The following is a 19,788-nucleotide window of genomic DNA, read 5'->3' as shown; positions in this document are numbered from 1 at the left end:
ATCTGATCCCCCAGCTGTTGACTGTTTCTCCTCGTGTACCTTCCTAGGAAAGGAAACAAAGACAAGCAATAAATGTGACCATAAAGGCATGTGCTATATATTATGTGTCAAAGTCTTTAACTATAAATAAAATGTATCTGTTATAGAGCCCTTGACAAAATCAGTCTTATGGTAGAAGCTTGCTCAATTGTCATTTCGACTACATACGTATTTTAATCTAAAATACCACAAAAAAAGAGTAATGAGTGGGAGTCTACAATGTAATGCTTGCTAGTCAAAAACATAGCAGACTTTGCACTTTGACTTTTGCTAGACAAAATAAAACATACAAAACTGTATGGCGCTGTTGTCTTTCGTCTAGGCCTAACGCACGCCATAACAATCCTGACTGCTTCTCCCATCGTTTACTTTTGTTGCCGGACAACCAGGTGTCTCGGGTGTGATCCGATTGGTCCGTTAAACGTCACTTCCTGCGGCAGAGACCCGTATGCTTGAAAACCCACCTCAGTCCGCGCGGGTGATTGATTTAACGCTCCCCAACAGGATTCAGGTGAATTATATTACTGACGCAGTACGCTATCATGCAATCATAATTTCTAAACATGAAACTGATTAGGATAGTATTATAGCTTGCAATGACTGCATTATCTAAATATAAAATAACTGCATTATCATAGCTTGTAGCTATGGGAACGGTAACGCTAGAACTTTCTATATGTCTTAGCCTTACTTGTCCATTTTTAGGTTCACTATGTCCAGTGAAGACCTAATTTCAGTGGATTATGAAATTTTCGGCAGAGTGCAAGGTGTATTTTTTCGCAAGTACACTCAAGTAAGTGGCATTGATGAGCTACATGCACCATGTCAATTTAGCCTCAATTGTTTTATGCGTATTCATATATATATATATATATATTGTGTGTGTATCTGTGTACGTCAAGATATGTCAAGATAGATATATATCTAAATAGATATAGATATATATAGATGTATATACACATGTGTGGATATGTATATGTGTGTACTAGTGATAATAGTCAATATTACACACTTTGTTATATCCCAGACGTGTTCTAAACTGACTCTGATTTTGTTTATTTTAATTTTTTTCTAGGCAGAAGGGAAGAAGCTTGGCCTGGTTGGCTGGGTCCAAAATTCAAGTACAGGAACTGTTCAGGGGCAGCTACAGGGCCCACACAGCAAAGTAAAAGAAATGCAAGAATGGCTAAAGTCTACTGGAAGCCCCAAGTCACACATAACCAAGGCGGAGTTTAGGAATGAGAGAACAGTTACCAGCCTAGAACACTCATCATTTAACATAGTAAAGTAAAATACGCTTTAGGTTTTGCCTGCAAAATGAACATTAAAACAGATTTATTTATTTAATCTCTTTATTTATTGGTTTGGAATACAACTTAAACTGTTTAATGAATTTTGTTGCATAATAGTACTCCTTAACATTTAAAACATATGCACTTAATAAATAGAAATTACATTACAGCAGGCTTCACTTTGTTTTCAGTATCTAAAATTCACATTTACAGGGTTTATATAAGGGGAATTACATTATTCAAAAGACTGAATCTGTTAAAAACTGAAATTTGCAAAGTAACCACAGTCTGGCAAACTTTCTTTAGAGCAAACAGTATGACCTTGAAATTTTCTTTGTTGGGCTCCATATAGTTTTATTCAGGGACGAGCAGGATAAATGGCTGAACGCTCCTCGGAATGCTGCTGACCCCTTTTGGAAAGCACATAACTTTGCCAGTGACTCTGGAATTGTTGAAACAATCTATAATTTTTGTTGATTTGTTATTGAAAATTCTGGTGGCAATGATGAGTTATGTAACAGCTGAGTTACTCCAAGAAAAGGCAGAGGCATATTTGATTTTTTTAGGCCTTTGGGTTTGTAACTGTTAGGTAAATAGCAGTGTGTCACCTGATCGCAGAATTTTGTGTGTGTGTGTGTCATACATAGTAAAAGTATTATAAGGTGGTAGTAATAAAATGCTGATGCTGCATTCCATTTAGCTGCTTTTGGTTTCATGGATCTGCATTGTGCCTGCAGTAACATCCTACTGGGGACACTTCAATACAATGAAACCATCGTTAATGTAATGAGTGACACCTGTACTTCAAAGTTGCAGATGGTAGGAAAAATAAAATTAAACTTAACCACGGTCATATCCACAAGACATCTTTTCATTTGTTACAGACAATTGTGATGGAAATGTGTGTATTGACCTCTTAGTTGTAGGAACGGAAAGTTAATAAGCTTGCAATAAATTAGACGAATCATGAATTGATGACTTGAATAAAAGACGTAGGAATTTACACTCCGTACAGTAGGTGGAGCTCAGCATGTTAGAAGCTGGTTCATAACACAAAACAAAAAGAAGACGTTGGTTAATCTGTTGGTCCTTCACCCCAGAAGATGGCGCTGTTAGCTTCCGCCGTTAGCTGCTACGGCCATCTGTTTTGTGTCACGTTGTCTGTAAACAGCAGCTGATTTTGTGTTTCAGTGTTTTCGTTTAATTTGTTTAATTCAATAATTAATCGACCGAGTTTCATTTTAATACGTCTTTCAGTAGTTATCGTCGGGCCTTACTAAACTAGCTAACAGTAGACAGCATTGGGTAATGTTATTTAGCAACTGTACCTGAGCACACGTTGTTAGCCTCGCTGTATATACGTATATAGCAACAAGTGTGTAGACTATACAAACAAAGAAACCTGAATATAATGAAGCATGATTAAGTGTTTACCCAAAGAGGTCCAGGGGAAACTTCGCTCTGGTGTCGCCATCCCCTCCTTTCAGCAGTGCGTAGAGGAGCTCATCCTAAACAGCATTGATGCTGGGGCGACTTGTGTGGGTGTCAGGATGGACATGGAGGCATTTAAAGTTCAAGTGATCGACAATGGTGCTGGGATGAGCGTTGAGGATATAAAGTGCGTGGGAAACAGATATCACACAAGCAAATGCGGCACCGTTGAAGATCTGGACAACCTTAAGTGGTACGGGTTTAGGGGGGAGGCCTTGGCCAGTATTGTGTCTCTAGCCACACTTGTTGAAATCTCATCACGGACCAGGTCATCACTGAAAACGCACGTCAAAGTTTTCAAGGATGGCAAGAGCTTGGATGTGTTTGAAGCAGAGACTGCTCGACCATCTGCAGGGACAACTGTAGTAATTTGTAACTTCTTCCACAATATGCCAGTCCGGAGGAAGAGGATGGATGCTGTCCTTGAGGGTGAGAGGATCAGACATAGAGTGGAGGCTATTTCACTGATGCATCCGTCTGTGTCCTTCACTCTCAAGAATGACTGCACAGGAGCCATGATGGTGCAGCTTTGTAAAGCCAAAAACACATACCAAAGATTTGTGCAGATTCACAGCCTCGGGCGAGCACAGAAAATGAGGGAAATCAGTTACTCACTTGGAGGGTTTGAAGTGATTGGTTACATTGGCAGAGAAGGCCACTACAACAACAGCTTACAGTTCCTGTATATAAATGAAAGGCTGCTGCTAAAAACACGGATACACAAGCTGTTGAACCTTCTCCTACGCAGACTGAGCAGTTCGACACAGAAGAATGACAGTCCAGATGGGCAGTCTGCCATCAGGAGCCCAAAGCACAAACGAAGCCAAGAGCTGCACGGAGTGTACGTCATCAACATCAAATGCTCCTACTCAGAATATGACATTTGTCTTGAGCCTGCCAAAACACTAATAGAATTTAAAGATTGGGATGGTATTTTGCTGTGCATAGAAGGGGCAGTGAAAGCATTTCTGAGAAGCGAAAACTTGGTAGCTGTGCTCTGTGAAGATGACTTGGACTATGTATCGCCAAAATTGTTTGGCGCTGACATTACAGAACAAGATGAGGGCACAGGTGGCCTAGCAACCCGCAGTGCTGCCACACTTGACTGCAGCCTTGGAATAAAACTGGCATCTGACTCCGTTCATCGTAAGCGCAGTGACGGTGTATCTCAGAGCAGCATTTGCCTAATGTCAGATCTGATGGAGTACAAAGAACAGTCTGAACAGATGGAGCAAGAAAAATCAACTACAGCTCAACTGGAAAAGATAACAAGTGAAAAAAGCATAAACAAAGAATATAGAAATGAGCTATCTTGTAATCTGAGTAGCTTGTACCCTTCATCTGATGATAGCATTAATGAAGAAGAGGAGCCAACATTAAGTGAGGTTGGGGATTTCTCTCATATTCTACCTATGTCAGGTTCAGTCAGACAAATAGAAAGTGAAAAACTGGAACTTCCAAATGAAACCGAGACAAAATCAAACAATACTACCTCAACCAGCAACATGACTTTGTTAGACAGCATTTCTCAAAAGATTCAGCCTGATTTACAAAATACTGAACAAATACTACCTGCATGTACAGGTACAGGGGGCCATGAAAAGACTTTAGTATGTAACCGAAGGATCAGTCTTTGTGATCCATACATTCATGAAAGTCTGGAAACTCAGGACAAGTCCCAAATGTGTAGCTTACTCTTTCAGCAGCAAAACATATCCCAAAAATGTGAGGAGGGTTCTTTAGCACCAAAGCGCAAAATCTCATTAGATGCAAGCCACGACAAACCTTTACAGAAAGTGGGCAAGGACTTAGTTTCTGTTATCCCCCCAAATATGCCCACATTTTTATCTTGTCATAAGCTGTCGTTACGTAACGAGTCTGGATCTCTTGACAAATTTAGAAGAATATTTTGTAAACCAGATGAAATTAAAATATCTTCGCTGGAGACAAATTTTCATAACAGAATCACACTTCCCCAGACAGGCAGCTTCGATTTGAATGTTGAAAACTTGTCAGTTTGCCACATGGACCAGTTAGATGGGAATCTTTCAAAGACCCACGAAACAGTAGAGAACACTCTCCAAAGTCCACCCTGCCTCTCAGGATTTACCCGGCTACGACAAGTCTCGAGTAAAATTAAAGTAAAAAAATCGTTGGCAGCTAAACTTTGCCATTTAAAACAACACAGGACAGAGGGTTCAAAAGTATTACCACAGTTATCCATGACTACCTCACAGAACAATACCTGTGTCATGGGAGATAATGATGGCATTAATGATAATAATTCCGATGAAAATCGTTGTTACAAAGCACTGAATCCTGAGCCAGGGAGCAGAACAAATTGTAAACGGACTGAGATAGAAGAGGATACAACTTCAGGTGACTGGCTTTATCAGTATGATACATCTGTGGGAAAGATGGTTTATGTTAACAAAGTGACCGGACTCAGCAGATATGAAGACCCACCTATTCAAGAAACACACGTGCAATGTACATCGGATGTCACCAACATGGCAGTTAGCGTTGTCACAAAAAAGGGTGAGGTAGCAGTTATAATAATATGTAGGAACTCTTTTCAACAATAATAAAGAACACTTTCATTGCTGTTGATGTATCTGAGAAAATATATTTACAGTTTGTTCTTATATGGATCAAGTTTCAGCCATAGTGGTCATGGTTACTTTTATGTTCCTTAAACTGCAGGGATGGAATACAGGTGTTACCCATTTCAGGTGGATGTAGTCTTTCCCTTTCTGTCCAAATCCAGGACAGAAAGAGTGATTAGTTCAGGGCCTGATGGCAGAGGTACCTTACAGACAGATGGCATTTTTAAAACAAAAGGGTTATGAAAAAATGAATTACTTGTTTGTACTCACATGTAAATGTGTCTACACTCGCAGGTGATGGAGATGAGACTTCCAACTCACTTTCCTCATTGTACTCAAAATGGAATAATCCTGTGTTTGTCCAACCTCCTATGGTAAACAAACGTTACGGTTTTTACCTTTAGAACATGCAAGTTAACCTCTGGTTATAGAACAGTATTTTAATCTCATTATTTTAGTTTTGCCTTTCAAATTCAAAAGAAATTCAGGTTTTAATTAAGCCTATGGCTACGCTGAGTTTATGACGCCTTGTTAACTCTATTGTGCCTAAAGGTTGGTGTGGACATATCAAGTAGGCCATCTGATGGACTGGCTGTAAAGATCCACAACATCCTATTTCCATATCGATTTAATAAGGCTATGGTTCACTCAATGAAGGTAAAATTCTCCTTTGGTTTTCATCACCCTTTTTTAGTACTGTGGCAAAATCTTCTTTGTAATTTTTTTAACCGTTTTCTGTAAACATTTTATACAACTTATTACTTTATAGGTTATTCATCAAGTGGACAAAAAATTTCTCGCATGTGTTATCAATACAAGAGATGATGAGCCTGCAGAACAAAGTGAAACTGAAGGTAAACAGTATTTTTAGTTGTTGATTTTCATGGCTTTTTTTCATTTTCTTACTTGCGCATTTTAAATTCAAATCCCAGGAAACCTACTTGTTCTGGTGGATCAGCATGCTGCACATGAAAGAGTTCGACTTGAAAATCTAGTTGCAGGTATAGAAGAACACTCAATGCACAGTATTAATATTGTAAAATAATATAATAACATACATGGGAAATTAACACAGTTTTTGTTGGAACCCTGATGTGACACTTCTGCCATATCTGTGTCTGCCACTATAGATTCCTATGAGGAAGACCCAGATGCACCAGGGGAGAGACGTTTGTGTTCATCAACAATTTTGCCACCCCTTGTTATCACCTTAAAAGAAGATGAGCTAAGGCTGCTTAGGTTTGTTTTTCTATAACAAAATGCAACACCGTACAAGTAAAACCAGTAGATTTCCATCAAAGTATGGCTAATATGTGAGTGTCGCTCCCACCCCACTGTCCTTTAGATTTATTGTTGTGTTGTTCTTCTCTAATACATGTGTGATAATGTGTCTGTCCTTTTATTTGATTTGACTTTAGTTGATCTTTAACACAATGAACCATGCAAAGTAAAGAGGTAAAAATACTTCATAAAGCCATTGTATAGCTCAAAATCTCAAAATCTCAAAATCTATATCTGATTCTAATCCGAGAATGCTTTCACTCTCAGGAAAATAGTATAGATATTTAACTTTTTTTCTGAGGTCTGATGAATAGTTAGTTGTTCAATGACTGCAGCAGAACCTGTGTCTTCTTTAGTATGCATTCATGTAGCTGATTAGGATAAACAGGTGTTCTTTGCTGTGATGTGATGAGACTGACCCTTATACTGATTGAGGTTAAAAAGTGGGCTGTCTGCTCTATACAGCAACCAATACCAAGCCTCTGATTTTAGCATGAGTTGAGTGATGGCAGCAATAACAATAAATAAAAGGGTGGGTACAGTAACTCAGTCTCACTTTAACTTAACAAGACTTTGGCTTGCATGCTATTATTCAGTTGCCTCATTACTCCACTGGCTCGGTTGTTTCAGACTGTATTAATAGTATAAGCCAGATTTCCTTCAAGGTACTGTGTAAAATGGCTCAGCTAAACTAGTTAAAATGAAGTATATATATATGCTTTTTGTTGATTCTATTTTCTTGTACTTGTAGTGCCAAAAAAGTCAAGTCAGCATTGTCTTTGTAGAGACACATGCAAGCACTTTACCTGACTGAGAAAGATTGTTGGTGGTTCAGTAACTGCTGCAACCTGCCTCGTTTCCCCTCATAAAATGGTTAAAGTAGGGATTTTCTGGAGTTCTGAGCTGAATTTTTTGTGATTCAGATGCTCTGGTCTTTCATCTTAATAATACATGGCATCACAAATGCATTACACACAATTACTTAACTTGGAAACCAATCACATCCAAACCAGACTAAACTACCTTCTTCAGCAAATTTATAAACATATTAAATAATTGCTGTTTTGCTGTTGCCTTGTACCGTTGTGACCGGTACAAAGTACTTTTTTAATGTGGCACACAGGTTGTCATTCTTATATATAAGAGTTGCCCCATTTGAGTGTGTCCTCCGTTGCTAATAGACTGATCTCCCCAAAGGTCTTGCCAGACACATTTGAGGAGTTTGGGTCTTGAAGTAAACTTTTCACATGCAGCAGATCCACAGGTGCTTGTCGGAAAGGTGCCACTGTGCTTCATGGAAAAGGAGAGTAATGAACTCAGACGAGGCAGACCATCTGTTATCAAGCCTATTGTTGAGGTAGGACATGTAAAACCTCATTAATAAGACTGTCTACTGTATCACCCATTTATCCAGCTCATGGTTTTTAAACACCTTATCACTGCTTTGTGTCAAATTAGGAGTATCTTCAAGAGCAGATCGAGGTATATTTGGAGGTGTCTTTTTACTTCCTTAACTTCTGTAATGGAAAAAGCATCCGAATTCAAAAGATGGTCAAAAAAACCTTTTTGCTTTAATCTTTGTTTCAGTTACTCTGTTCAGCTGGTAGAGTGAGAGGAACTTTGCCCCTCACTGTGCTGAAAGTGCTAGCCTCCCTGGCATGCCATGGTAAGTGTGGGTGCCATGTAATATTTACAATTAATTTGGATGTTAGCCGATTAGCCTAAATAACCCATTGTCACTCCTTGTCCATTGTTCATGAAACAGAATTAAATAAAATTTAATTGTAAATATTACATGGCTCATTCAGTAAGATTAAGATATCAGTTTGTTGTTTATACAATTGTCATTACATAAGCAAGTTTCAAATTGAAATGCTCATACAACTAAATTCTGTGCACTTATTAAACAGGTGCCATCAAATTTAATGACAGCCTTAGCAGAGATGAATGCTGCAGCTTAGTAGCATCCTTGTCTTCCTGCCAGCTGCCCTTCCAGTGTGCCCATGGCCGTCCTTCCATTGCTCCCCTCGTAGACATCCTCCATTTAGACAAAGACAAGAAGGTACCAGAATGTATCACACTGAGATTTGGACTAAACATTGCATTGGATATGAAAGCGGTCTGGCGGTGACTTAACATTCTTTTTTCTGCAGGCATTACAGAAACCCAACCTTCAAAAGCTACGAAGAATGTATAAAGCGTGGGATCTGTGTGGAAATTGATAAGAGCATATGTATTTTATTTTTATTGTGAAGTTAATTGTCAATAAAATGAATTGTAACTTATAACAATCACATTATTAAATAACACCAATAATCGGAGTGGTCAAGTTCCTCCCCAACCTTCAAAAAACCCTAAAAATAAGGCCACCGTAAATTTACACAAAGGAGAAAGCAGGACAATTTTAGAAAATCTAAACTACTAGAGAAAAGAACAGCATATTGTGCAGCATCTAACATTGTATTTCCTGTATATCCCCCTTGTTTCCGCAAATAGTCAGTCATCTGCAATGGACTGTGATAGGTCAGAGTTTGCAGAAGTAATATTAATCAATATTAATCGTGTTCTGATGTTGTGATGTTTCTGCATTATTGTCTGAATTATTAAAAAAGTAATAGTACAATAGTACTAATAGTATATAATACTAGTACTACAATAGTACTACAACTGTTTGTAGATTTTGGCTTTCACATATTTCGTATTTAGTTTGACTAGTTTGTCTGGATACTTCCCACTCCCTGATGACGAGCATTAATAACTCATTAAGGTGTTGGACAAAAATGATGGCAAAAAGTATCACCCTAATCTTTATTTCCTTTATCTTTTTCATTGAGAAAAGATATTTTAAAATCCTATGAAAAAAAATGTATTTATCCCTCACCCATTAGGGACCTGCTTCGAAGTAAACATCAAAGTGGTCATCATTTTCTGTTGTGAATGAAAACTTCCCTTTTGAGGCATCCTCCTTTTGTGTACACTGTGTGGCCACAACAATCAATGATCTGAGGAAAATGTAAGAGAGGGTTTTTTTGTTTTATTATCAACTCACAGAATCCTGAGTGGAGCACTCTACCTACAAAGCCTCTTGGAGTAGAGCTAGGGGGGGGGGAATTTTAAAATGAGAGAGAGAGAGAGAGAGAGAGAGAGAGAGAGAGAGAGAGAGAGAGATATATATATATATATATATATATATATATATATATATATATATATATATATATATATATATATATATATATATATATATTAGAGAAGCAATAGGATTTGTTTTGTTTCTTAATCCAGTGCTATGTTACAATAAAGTGACAATATTCTAAATATAAGGTATTAGACTGTCTGCTTTTGAAAATGTTTAGACTGTGTTATTAACTAAATTATTACATTAATGAATACAAAATAAAAGCCTAAAGAAAAGAGAGTTTGTTATTTGCCTTTACAAGAATACATGCAAACATTTTCTTTTTGGCATGAAAATACTGGAACTGTTTGTTTACTTCAGGAAACCTCGCAGACAAGCAGCTCCAGTTTGTTGCCATATGCTACAACTGCGGCGTGACGCGTCCCCTTACCCTCAAATTAGCGGTTGTTCTTGGCTGTTCTCTGACTTCGTACTCGCCTGTCCCCAGCACATTTTTGTGAATGTCTTCCTGTAGACATATTGTAGAACTGACCGGCAGGTGAAATGTAATACAAATCACCATGTCCACCAAGATGAACATTAAGAGGAAAACACACCATCTAGACATTGTGAAGGGAGTGATTGATGATGCTCTTGTCAGAAGCCACCCCCTACCCATCATCTTCCCCGTCCCACTTCCGTGTCATGGCACGTGTATTCTCTGCCCCCACCTGTCCACTCTGTCTTCTTCACTACCTCCTCTCCAAGTAAACAACCCTACATCGTGTCGTTATGTTTAACAGACCGATTTCTGTCTTCGGAATAGGCATGTCTCTCTACAGCAGGCTTTTTTACATTAGAATAACATAAAAAGAGGGAAAAATCATTTTTTGCTTTTTAAGCTGGCTCATATGTAAGATGCAGTCAACAAACTATTTTTGCGTTAACCTCGCAGTGAAATTTTGTCTTTTTGTACTATATTGCCAAGGACACATTTACCTGTCTTCTTTTCCTTTGTCACTCTTGTGTTTACAGTAGTTAAGCTAACAAATATCTGTGTGTTGTGTATATCATTTTTCTAATGGCCTGGCTTAAAATCAAATACCAGAACATCAACTTTTCATTGGCAAAGTAACTGTTTTATTTGTCTAGCTATTTATAAATAGGCTCACGTTTCTCACCCATATTACATAAATCTGATATCTATACATCGAGAGACTAAATCCTGATAATTTCTACGAAAAATGTTAATATTAACAGAGGAAATATATTAATGGGTAAAATTATTCTCTTTTACCTAGAACGTGTGCCTGTGTGGTTAGTCTGACCCCCCTTGCTCTCCCCGGATGGTACAGTCTTGGTTCATTCATAAAATTGTAGCAGAGCATAAAAGGAGGGGCTTGCATTCTAGTCGTCCAGTTACCAGGTATATACCTGGAGAAAGGACCCGAGACGCTCTTCCCAGCGGAAGGCCACCCGTATTTGTCATTGCTTTGGACTTGCGTTTACCTTTCCTCGTGATTTACCGTAACAACCTGTCGCCTGACATGGATTCAGTCTCTTCCACCTGCCGGACGGAGTCTCCTGTCGGGACACACTGCCATAAGACGCCAGAGGAAGAGGCGAGCTCTCCCGCATCTGCCTCAGAGAGCAATGCAAAGGTATGAATGGCTTTGTTGGTCACATATTCGGCATGAAGCCTCGGGGGCACCGAGTTTACGAACAGATAAATAGCCCTTTAATATGATCCACAGACTGAGTGCCCCGATGCTTATTATCTTCGCGGGGAGGGGGTGGGGGGGTGGAACTGATTTATAACATTTTAATTAATTGGGTTATCTTAATACTTTAGCTTCATTTTTGATAGCTTTTGATATATAATTACCAGAGCTCATGGCAGGTGGAAATGTGAGAAAATGTCACTGCGGCTCGTGTTGTTATAGTTCCGACGTCCTGGGACCAAATGTGAGCGTGTCGATGCAGCGGTTCATTGAGAAAAATAAATCCATTCAGGAGACTCCACAGCATCTTTGCGTCAGTGTTGACGTCAGAAACAATGATAAAGTCAAATATTGATCTGAAGAAGGCTATTTCTGGCCGGTTATATTTCAAGCAAATATAATCCATACAGGCCATCCTCTGCTTTCAACTTTAAATATATGATTTGTAACGTCATAGATAGATAGCTGCTGCCGTCACAATAAGATAAACCTGAAACCACTAATCGAATGGGAATAGATTTATTTTAAAATCTATACTGTTATCCTCATTGCTATATTGTTTTTCAGGAGGTCTGCCAAGACATGAGCGTTCAAGACCCTCCGTTTGTTCCAACAGTCACTGCAATTTCCTCTACCCCAGATTTCCAGTGGATGGTCCAGCCTACAATTATTACAGCTGTCTCCCCGTCTCTGGGTAGCAAGCAAGCCAATGAACCGCAAAGCACTCACCAGGCAACACCCAAAGCGGGCGGGAATAAGGGGAAAAATGCTGTCAGAAAGGGCAAAACAGAGCAGGTAGGTCAGGTCAGATGAAGTCTCCTTGCTATTGGACAGAATCGTCGATAGTGTAAATTTACATATGCCAATCTGAAATCCTTCCGTGCAACAGTGCTATCGTGCATGCTTCTCTGGTGCCGTGTGCTGGCTGTGTGCCTTCCTTAGGCACTTAATTTATATTCAGGTCACAGCAAGTCTGCAACAATGTTCTATTTTTAGACGCATTGCAGCGAAACATGCTTTTGCCATTCTTAGGCGGGTGAATTGACAACGAATTGTAGTGGATTAGAAAAAGAAATGGCTAGTCTCTTATTAACAAATGTGTTTTTGTTACCACCCAGCTGTCTCCAGAGGAGGAGGAGAAGAAGAGGATAAGGAGAGAGAGGAATAAAATGGCCGCAGCAAAGTGTCGCAACAGACGGAGGGAACTCACAGATACACTGCAAGCCGTAAGTAAACAGTGATGAATTTATTCAGCTGTCAATAGCACCTGCTGTTGTGTATTTTCCTATGTGGATGATTTTGGATGTCGATCTGTCTGAAGGAGACAGACAAGCTGGAGGAGGAAAAAGCAGCCCTGGAGACAGAAATAGCCAACCTCCTCAAAGAGAAAGAGCGGCTTGAATTTATACTTGCAACACATAAACCAGTGTGTCAAATGTCAGAGGAGCTGGAGTCTATTTTCCAGGAGCCTTCCGCGTCTCCAGGGCCACCACCCAGTCCAGGTGAGGACCGGCTTCCAGAGGATGGCATCCAGGAAGCTCCTTCACTCCAGGACATGGAGATCCCCAGCGACCCATCCACAGCCATCTCTGGGAACTCCAACATCTTACTCTGTGCCAGTGCTGAAATCAACATCTGCGATCTTGAGCCCTCTCTGGACATTAAGGAGGGGCTGCTGGACAATATGCTGCCAGGTTTGGAGGAGAGAACCCCCATGGAAACTGCTCGATCTGTGCCAGACATAGATCTGAGCAGCTCTCTCGGGGTCTCGGACTGGGAGACCCTGTACAAGTCTGTTTCCGGTGACCTGGAGCCTCTCAGCACTCCTGTGGTGACCTCCACTCCTACCTGCAGCAGCTACCTTTCCGTGTTCACTTTTGCGTGTCCTGAGCTGGACTCTCTCACAGAGGGACTAGATGGCCATAAAGGTGGAGGTGTCAAAGCTGAGTCTGTTGATATCCTCAACTCACCAACTCTCCTAGCCTTATAATGTAAGCGAGGGCAATTACCTGTCGTATCTCTCTGGGTTTTCTGTTTGCAGGTTTCTCACTTTGCAATGATATAAACATATGCAACAGTGTGCTGTAACACAGGAATACATTCACAAAATGTCTTGTGTGTGACTAAGCAAACATATAGACTTTCTCCAGATACATAGCCAACAGAGTGATGTAGCGAAAAGCATGGCTTTTATTTTAATAGGAGGAACTAAAGTAAGTTTTGATTTTTAAACGCATGCTGAGGAATCCCAAATAATTTTCAAGCTATATATCTGATCTGTTACTAGATCTAAGAATTACTGTGGATTTTAATGTTACAGTATGGTTTTGTGTTTTGGTGTCAATAGTGTATTGATTGCTAAAAATGTTGTATTTACATATTCATTCATGTTTAGTACCTACATACCTCAATGTCATTAACTGTGGTTTGACCTCATTGTTAAAATGTTGAAAGTTTTCCATGAAAACATCCAGTGCTATATACTATATATCTTATCAAGATGTAACTTATGATTTATTTTTTTACCTTTCAGATTTTGACTTAATTGTTAAAATTAAAAATACCTAAAATGGGCATCGGTTACGTATCTATGCTGCTGAATAATTACAATAAATCTACATTCCCAGTGGTGTTTGGGCTTGGCGATTGCAATTTTTTTTTGAAAGAAATCATTTTCCTAATCGAGATGAAAAGGGGAAAATGCAGTTGATAAAGTGGCTGCTTGGGTTTTCGGTCCAGACATTAATTCTGCAAAGGAGTTGAAAGTATATTTATAGCATGCAAAGCAGAGTTAAGGTACAAGTGTCATGTTTTTCTTTTAATTGAATCGCTTTTATCTAAGACCAAGTCAAGCTATGTTTATTTAAATGTGTGTAAATTAATATATGGAACTCTTTGGGGGTTATCGTCGAACAATAGTTGCATAGTATTTGCCGTGCATGCCTCCATCTGAGCCACGACTTTGCAGCGGTATGTGGCCTAGTGTTTCTTTATGGGAGGAGCGGTGCGACTTCCCCACTTCTGCCCCCACTATGTACTTTTTTACATCCCTGCTTACGTTTGGCTGGCATAGCCTAATTTCCGCATTCCCAAATCCTCCCAGATTGGGATCACGTTTAAAGTCGGGCTGATGCAACGGTTTCCACTTTTTAAAATCTACTCTCGACCTTCGGCTGGCCAGAAGAAAGGACATTTGTTGCACCTGGGATCAAAGTCAGGTCGGTATGCAAAACTTCTTAAGTCGAAAGCTGAATATTTTGCACATAGTGAATAGCTTATTTGGCGCGCCACGCATAGGTCATAGCGAGCATAGTTTGAGCACAGGCAGCAGCAGGCAGGTCTGATGTTTTCGGTTGTACCCTGCTTTTCTGCACATTCTTTGATTTTGTTTTGTTGTTTTTTTTACATGGGATTTAGGCTCAGATGTGACCTGACGTGCTAGTGACCATGCTACAGAAAGATCAGTTTCTTTTGTTTGCGTGCTCCTCTTACATTGTGGCACGACGTGCACACTTCAGAACAAAATGTTCTTATTCAGCGTGGTCTAGCTTTACCAGTAGTGCTGCTTAGTGATTTTCAAATCGTTTTTTTTTAAATCTACAGTGAAATCTGTTCGGAATGGAAAACGGTTACGATTTTATCACTGCAGCTCGCTGATAGAAAGACAAAGTTACGTAAGACAAATGCCGCACTGAAGAGAAACTTCCGCTTTCAAGTTGACCAGTGGCTTAAGTAAGCATGCTGCAACACAGTCGACTTATTCACCAGCTGCGGGGAATATTCATGAAGTCAACTGGTGTAAAAGTGCAAGGAGGTGAAGACAGACAACTAAAATACAATCCAATGTCAACTGGTTCTTTGCGACTTCAGCTGTATAATACAGCACGAGGACACAGTCTGGACCATAAATTCACACAGCAGTCTTCGGTCCATGCTGTGCATGAAAGACGTTAAAGAACCACATGGTAGAGGTATCTTTAGTCTTTAGTTTTGCTTGGTGATGTGTAATGTGTGTAATTGCAACATACCATTGTTTTTGTTTTTCTTCAGTCTCAGGACCAATGTTGCTTGTGGCCATCAGGTGTCATCATGAGTTCCACTTTTTTTTTTAACCTGCAGTTTGAGGAAGTGTAAAAATAGAATGTTATTCCCATGTGCTATTCTTGCACTTAGTAAAGTCCATGTTCTCTGTATTCATTACTATTTAACAGATGCATAAGTGTTTTCTATAAACTTTATCCTTAAAATTCCCTAGGGTTGCCTTGACAAATAATAATAACCTAAGTGGTGGTTTTACACAGTGGTATTTGCATCAGATATTGCCTGTTTATTCCTGTAATGTAGGGAAAAGGGCTCTGAGTAATTTGCCTTATATAGCAGTTTTTGGCTGCATCATGTGGCTTGGAAATCCGCTGAGCTGCTGTAGTAATTTCCTGTGTCTTTTGCTGGCTTTGCTCATACACCACTTTCATTGTCTTTGGATATATTTAAATGCTCATGTTCAGCATTTTTAAATTAACATTTGTCAAAAGTAGACAGTACAAAATGGTGACAATCTATTCAGAACAAAACAAAACCTACCTGTAGTTTTTGGCCAGACAAATAAGTTATATTTGGCTTTAGACTTTACCACATTGTGCCCCAATTTGGCAGCCACATTCTGCTTCCCTGACTTTTAGTCCGTCAAGAAAAGAAAACCACTTTCAGCAGGTAGTTCATGGCATTGTCTAGCTTGAACTACCCATAGAATGAAGGGAAATTTGTGACACTTTGCGCACTGTTGTTCACCCGCTTTTTTTTGTCCTTGGTGATCAAATATGGCAAATCTTTACCACAGTCTCTGCAAATGGTATTCATTGCTGAAAAAGAGGTAAAAACTGAACACTGCTGGAAGTATCATTGTGCCTGGGAGAATTAGCTTCTTGAAACCTTTAAAGAGACTGAAGATCAAAACAACACTTAGATATTTGTCTCCATAAAATATCCCCAGTATGTGCAAAGGTGGGGCAGACAGACATTTTATTTGCTTTTCATTGTTGCTGTCTGAGTATGTCTCCCATTTTCTCCCTACGCTTGCTAGCTGTGGTCACGACCGAGTCTGACAGGATGCCAGGACAAATCCCAGATCCCTCTGTGACTGCAGGCTCCCTGCCCAGCCTGGGCCCACTGGCTGGGATCTCTGCCACAACACTGACTGACAAGCTCAAATTTGGTGACCTCCAAGAGTTTGGGACAATGCTGTCACCTCTACACTTCCTGGACAGTTTGGGGAAAAGGCCCCTAGTTGTCAAAACAGAGGTATAAGACACATTGAGCACATGGTACACAGTAGACATTTGTACATGGAAATATTCCATGTGTCCTCTTTATGTGATATAGCTGCTGAAAAAAAAAATTAACCTGATGCTACAATCCAACATCAGTAGCTCACATTTATTATATCACATTATATATCATAAATAGGTTTGCCTGTGTGAAAAGCACCTTGTCAATTATGCTGTTGTGTTATGTCTTGATCAAGAGGACCACCTAGTGGACATAGTTTGGCATTTTCTTGTTGTTAAAAGTACCATGGGGAGTTTCTCCACCACAAATACTCAAGGAAAAATATAATCAGGGTTACAGTATTTACACAGCCAGATGGATGTCAGGCACTGCCAGACTTTTAGTCAGCTAACTTTTATTTTGATTGGCTGACAGTGCAGGTGTCTTCAGGGTACTGATAGCAGCGCATACTCTGGTGTGTTCTGGTTTTGATTCACATTGTTTTCATACAGAACAAGAAAATATGTTGCTGTCAGAAATCCGTGTATTGCATTCAAGGAGTTTTGTTACTGATGTAGTTCTGTTAACTCTAAAATGGCAAATTGAAAATGAGGGCTCAAGACCACAGAAGACTAGGACTACGCGTAGACCAAGTTATGTCTTGTTTGGGTTGCACACTTTCCTGCTGCCAGAATAAAATCTTTCACTACATAAGCAGCTATGTATAATGTGCAAAACCACAATGTTGGTAAAATAATGTGCAGTCTAACTTTAGTTTTAGCATCAGTTTGTGGTTTCTTATTGATAAAGGTTTTAAAAATCAGTTATTATGTCCACTTTAGTCCACTTATATTTAATCAAACAACAGGAAATCAATTACTATTTTAAGAAGTACTAAATTGCAAGTTGGACATGTAAAAAAAAAATGCAGGAAAGTTGATCTACATTATTCTCAAAATTCATTTTGCATGTTTCAAATGTGAAGAAGGCTCAATTGTAGTCAGTCATGAAACAGATCTTAACGTGTTTTCCTTTTTACTCATGCTGCTCAGAGAGATGAAGAGGAAGAGAGGAGGAAACGAAGGCGAGAGAAAAACAAAGTGGCTGCAGCTCGATGTCGAAACAAAAAGAAAGAAAGAACAGACTATTTACAAAAGGTGAGACCTACTTTTGTTACATATTTCACACTCACTTATTCATCTTAACTATTGTATTGAAACATCATTCCTATTTTATCTCTGTTTTTGCCTTTTTACTTTCCTTCCCTTCATTCTCATACAGGAATCGGAAAGACTCGAGATGTTAAACTCTGACCTTAAAGCCCAGATTGAGGAGCTGAAACTGGAAAGGCAGCAACTGATCCTCATGCTTAACCGCCATCGCCCCACATGTATTGTCAGGACAGACAGTGTTAAAACCCCAGAGAGTGAGGTGAACCCTCTGCTGCAGCAGCTCGAGGCCAAGTGAAGGTGCAACGAGTTTCCACAGTTTACAGCTGAGAACTAGCCGCCAACTGCAGCACTTAGCTTTGGGCCTCAGTCAGTGAGAAGAACCAGCAAAGCTCTCAAGTCCCAAAGTGTTACACCACAAAATGTGGATCCCATAGGACTGAACACTGTTTAAGCAGTTAAATTCTTTGTCTTTGTTGTTTTCCAATTTACTTGTTTTTTGTTGTTGTTGTTGTTGTTGGTTTTCTTTGGTCATTAGAACTTCAGCCCCCCTAGCATTATGAAATTAAATGAACAAACAAAAGAACTACATAGCACAGCTTTGGCAAATTACAATAAATGGGTTTTTAACAGTGGATTTGTACTTCATCAGTTCTAATTTTAGATGTTAGGCAACATGGTACATGGTTCATTTTGTTATTTCAAAAATGAATTTATAATTTTATTAACTTTTTTAATTCCAAGCTAAAACTTGGCTGCATTAGATTACAGACACCTGAGACAAAGTGGGAAATTAATTTTTATTTCTATTAGTGTTTGTGTCATGAAATTGATCGGGCTGCAAATCATATTTTAAAATAGGGGGGGAATAGATATATTTTGGAAAACCGTTACCTGCTGGAATGTATTAGCCATCACATGCACATTGTATGTGGTGTTTTCTCCCACAATTAAAAGAAAATCCCTGTTTTTATGCATTTACAGACTCAGTAAGAAGCATTTTTACTACATAATACCCTTTGTGATTTTCTGGTTATTTGATTTAGTTTATACATTTGTTTATTCACTGCAGAATGTTTTCTTTTTGTTTGTTTGTTTATTCCTATGTTTTGGCGCAGGCGTCATGTATGCACATATATATGGACTGTTTACATTGTACTTTATTTTCTATAATCATATTGTTACTACCAATTATGTTTTTATACTTTTGTATATGATGTTATATAAGCTATCACAAAATCCCTTTTTGTATTTGCATAAGAAATAAATGTTTAGTTTCTTTTTTATTGGAATTTTCCGAAAAATTTCTGAAAATATTTAAGCGTCATCTATAAAACGTCCAAACATGACCAACATTTGTGGCAAATGGCGCCATCTTGTGACACGATTTGCCCACAGCCCGTATATTGAGAGAAAACCAAAAATCTTTATAATTTAATCCTGTGCACCTATATTATGACCTGCGCAGTTGTTGTAAATTTAGGCAGAAACTTTTAAACTAAAGTTTTATAACCCCTCCAATACAATCGAAGAGTTGAAATAATTTTTATTCACGTGTAATTAGACAACAGAAATCTTATCACATGGCTTTAATGAAAAGTAACGCTCATACTCTACTAACTTCTAGCAAAAAGGTTAATGACAATGTGCTCATTGTTCTTACAGCAGGGATTTAACTTGCATATTAACCAGGCAGTGACTGGGAAAGAGAAAAACATTTCTTGTTGAGAAGTCATAGCAGCCTTATAAATTAGAAGAATATTATTGTATGCAGAATATTCGTTTGGCACATGATATGTCATGTCA

At 39.0% G+C, this 19,788-nt stretch overlaps 4 protein-coding genes across 13 annotated transcripts; all 4 read left to right on the top strand.

The window, feature by feature from the left end:
• The first annotated feature begins 470 nt into the window (after positions 1-470).
• Positions 471-2,180, top strand: acyp1 (acylphosphatase 1, erythrocyte (common) type). Of its 2 annotated transcripts, none has more exons than XM_067479925.1 (3): positions 471-550; positions 745-832; positions 1,115-2,180. In XM_067479925.1, the coding sequence occupies exons 2-3, from the start codon at positions 752-754 to the stop codon at positions 1,328-1,330; spliced, it is 297 nt and encodes a 98-aa protein (XP_067336026.1). In that variant the 5' UTR covers positions 471-550; positions 745-751; the 3' UTR covers positions 1,331-2,180. The 2 variants fall into 2 exon arrangements, with proteins under 2 accessions (XP_067336026.1, XP_067336025.1); XM_067479924.1 differs by having other exon boundaries at positions 473-550; positions 725-832.
• A 120-nt stretch (positions 2,181-2,300) lies between these two features.
• Positions 2,301-9,815, top strand: mlh3 (mutL homolog 3 (E. coli)). Of its 6 annotated transcripts, XM_067479908.1 has the most exons (12): positions 2,301-5,360; positions 5,526-5,627; positions 5,723-5,802; positions 5,981-6,085; positions 6,198-6,282; positions 6,361-6,429; positions 6,559-6,667; positions 7,907-8,066; positions 8,168-8,191; positions 8,297-8,375; positions 8,620-8,771; positions 8,863-9,815. In XM_067479908.1, the coding sequence occupies exons 1-12, from the start codon at positions 2,750-2,752 to the stop codon at positions 8,929-8,931; spliced, it is 3,645 nt and encodes a 1,214-aa protein (XP_067336009.1). In that variant the 5' UTR covers positions 2,301-2,749; the 3' UTR covers positions 8,932-9,815. The 6 variants fall into 6 exon arrangements, 5 of the variants coding, with proteins under 5 accessions (XP_067336009.1, XP_067336011.1, XP_067336010.1 ...); XM_067479910.1 differs by lacking the exon at positions 5,526-5,627; XM_067479909.1 differs by lacking the exon at positions 8,168-8,191.
• Positions 9,816-11,158: 1,343 nt separating this feature from the next.
• Positions 11,159-14,177, top strand: fosaa (v-fos FBJ murine osteosarcoma viral oncogene homolog Aa). Its single transcript, XM_067479914.1, has 4 exons — positions 11,159-11,488; positions 12,116-12,343; positions 12,667-12,774; positions 12,870-14,177. The coding sequence occupies exons 1-4, from the start codon at positions 11,174-11,176 to the stop codon at positions 13,536-13,538; spliced, it is 1,320 nt and encodes a 439-aa protein (XP_067336015.1). The 5' UTR covers positions 11,159-11,173; the 3' UTR covers positions 13,539-14,177.
• Positions 14,178-14,596: 419 nt separating this feature from the next.
• jdp2a (Jun dimerization protein 2a) lies at positions 14,597-19,266 on the top strand. Of its 4 annotated transcripts, none has more exons than XM_067479918.1 (4): positions 14,597-14,766; positions 16,629-16,846; positions 17,866-17,970; positions 18,095-19,266. In XM_067479918.1, exons 1-4 carry the CDS (start codon positions 14,679-14,681, stop codon positions 18,278-18,280), a joined length of 597 nt encoding a protein of 198 aa, XP_067336019.1. In that variant the 5' UTR covers positions 14,597-14,678; the 3' UTR covers positions 18,281-19,266. The 4 variants fall into 4 exon arrangements, with proteins under 4 accessions (XP_067336019.1, XP_067336020.1, XP_067336022.1 ...); XM_067479919.1 differs by lacking the exon at positions 14,597-14,766 and adding an exon at positions 15,281-15,362; XM_067479921.1 differs by lacking the exon at positions 14,597-14,766 and adding an exon at positions 15,369-15,513.
• The last annotated feature ends 522 nt before the right edge of the window (positions 19,267-19,788 follow it).

This window comes from Channa argus, chromosome 16 (genome assembly GCF_033026475.1).
Source record: "Channa argus isolate prfri chromosome 16, Channa argus male v1.0, whole genome shotgun sequence".
Lineage (NCBI taxonomy): Eukaryota > Metazoa > Chordata > Actinopteri > Anabantiformes > Channidae > Channa > Channa argus.
This window is presented reverse-complemented; position numbering and strand designations above follow the sequence as displayed.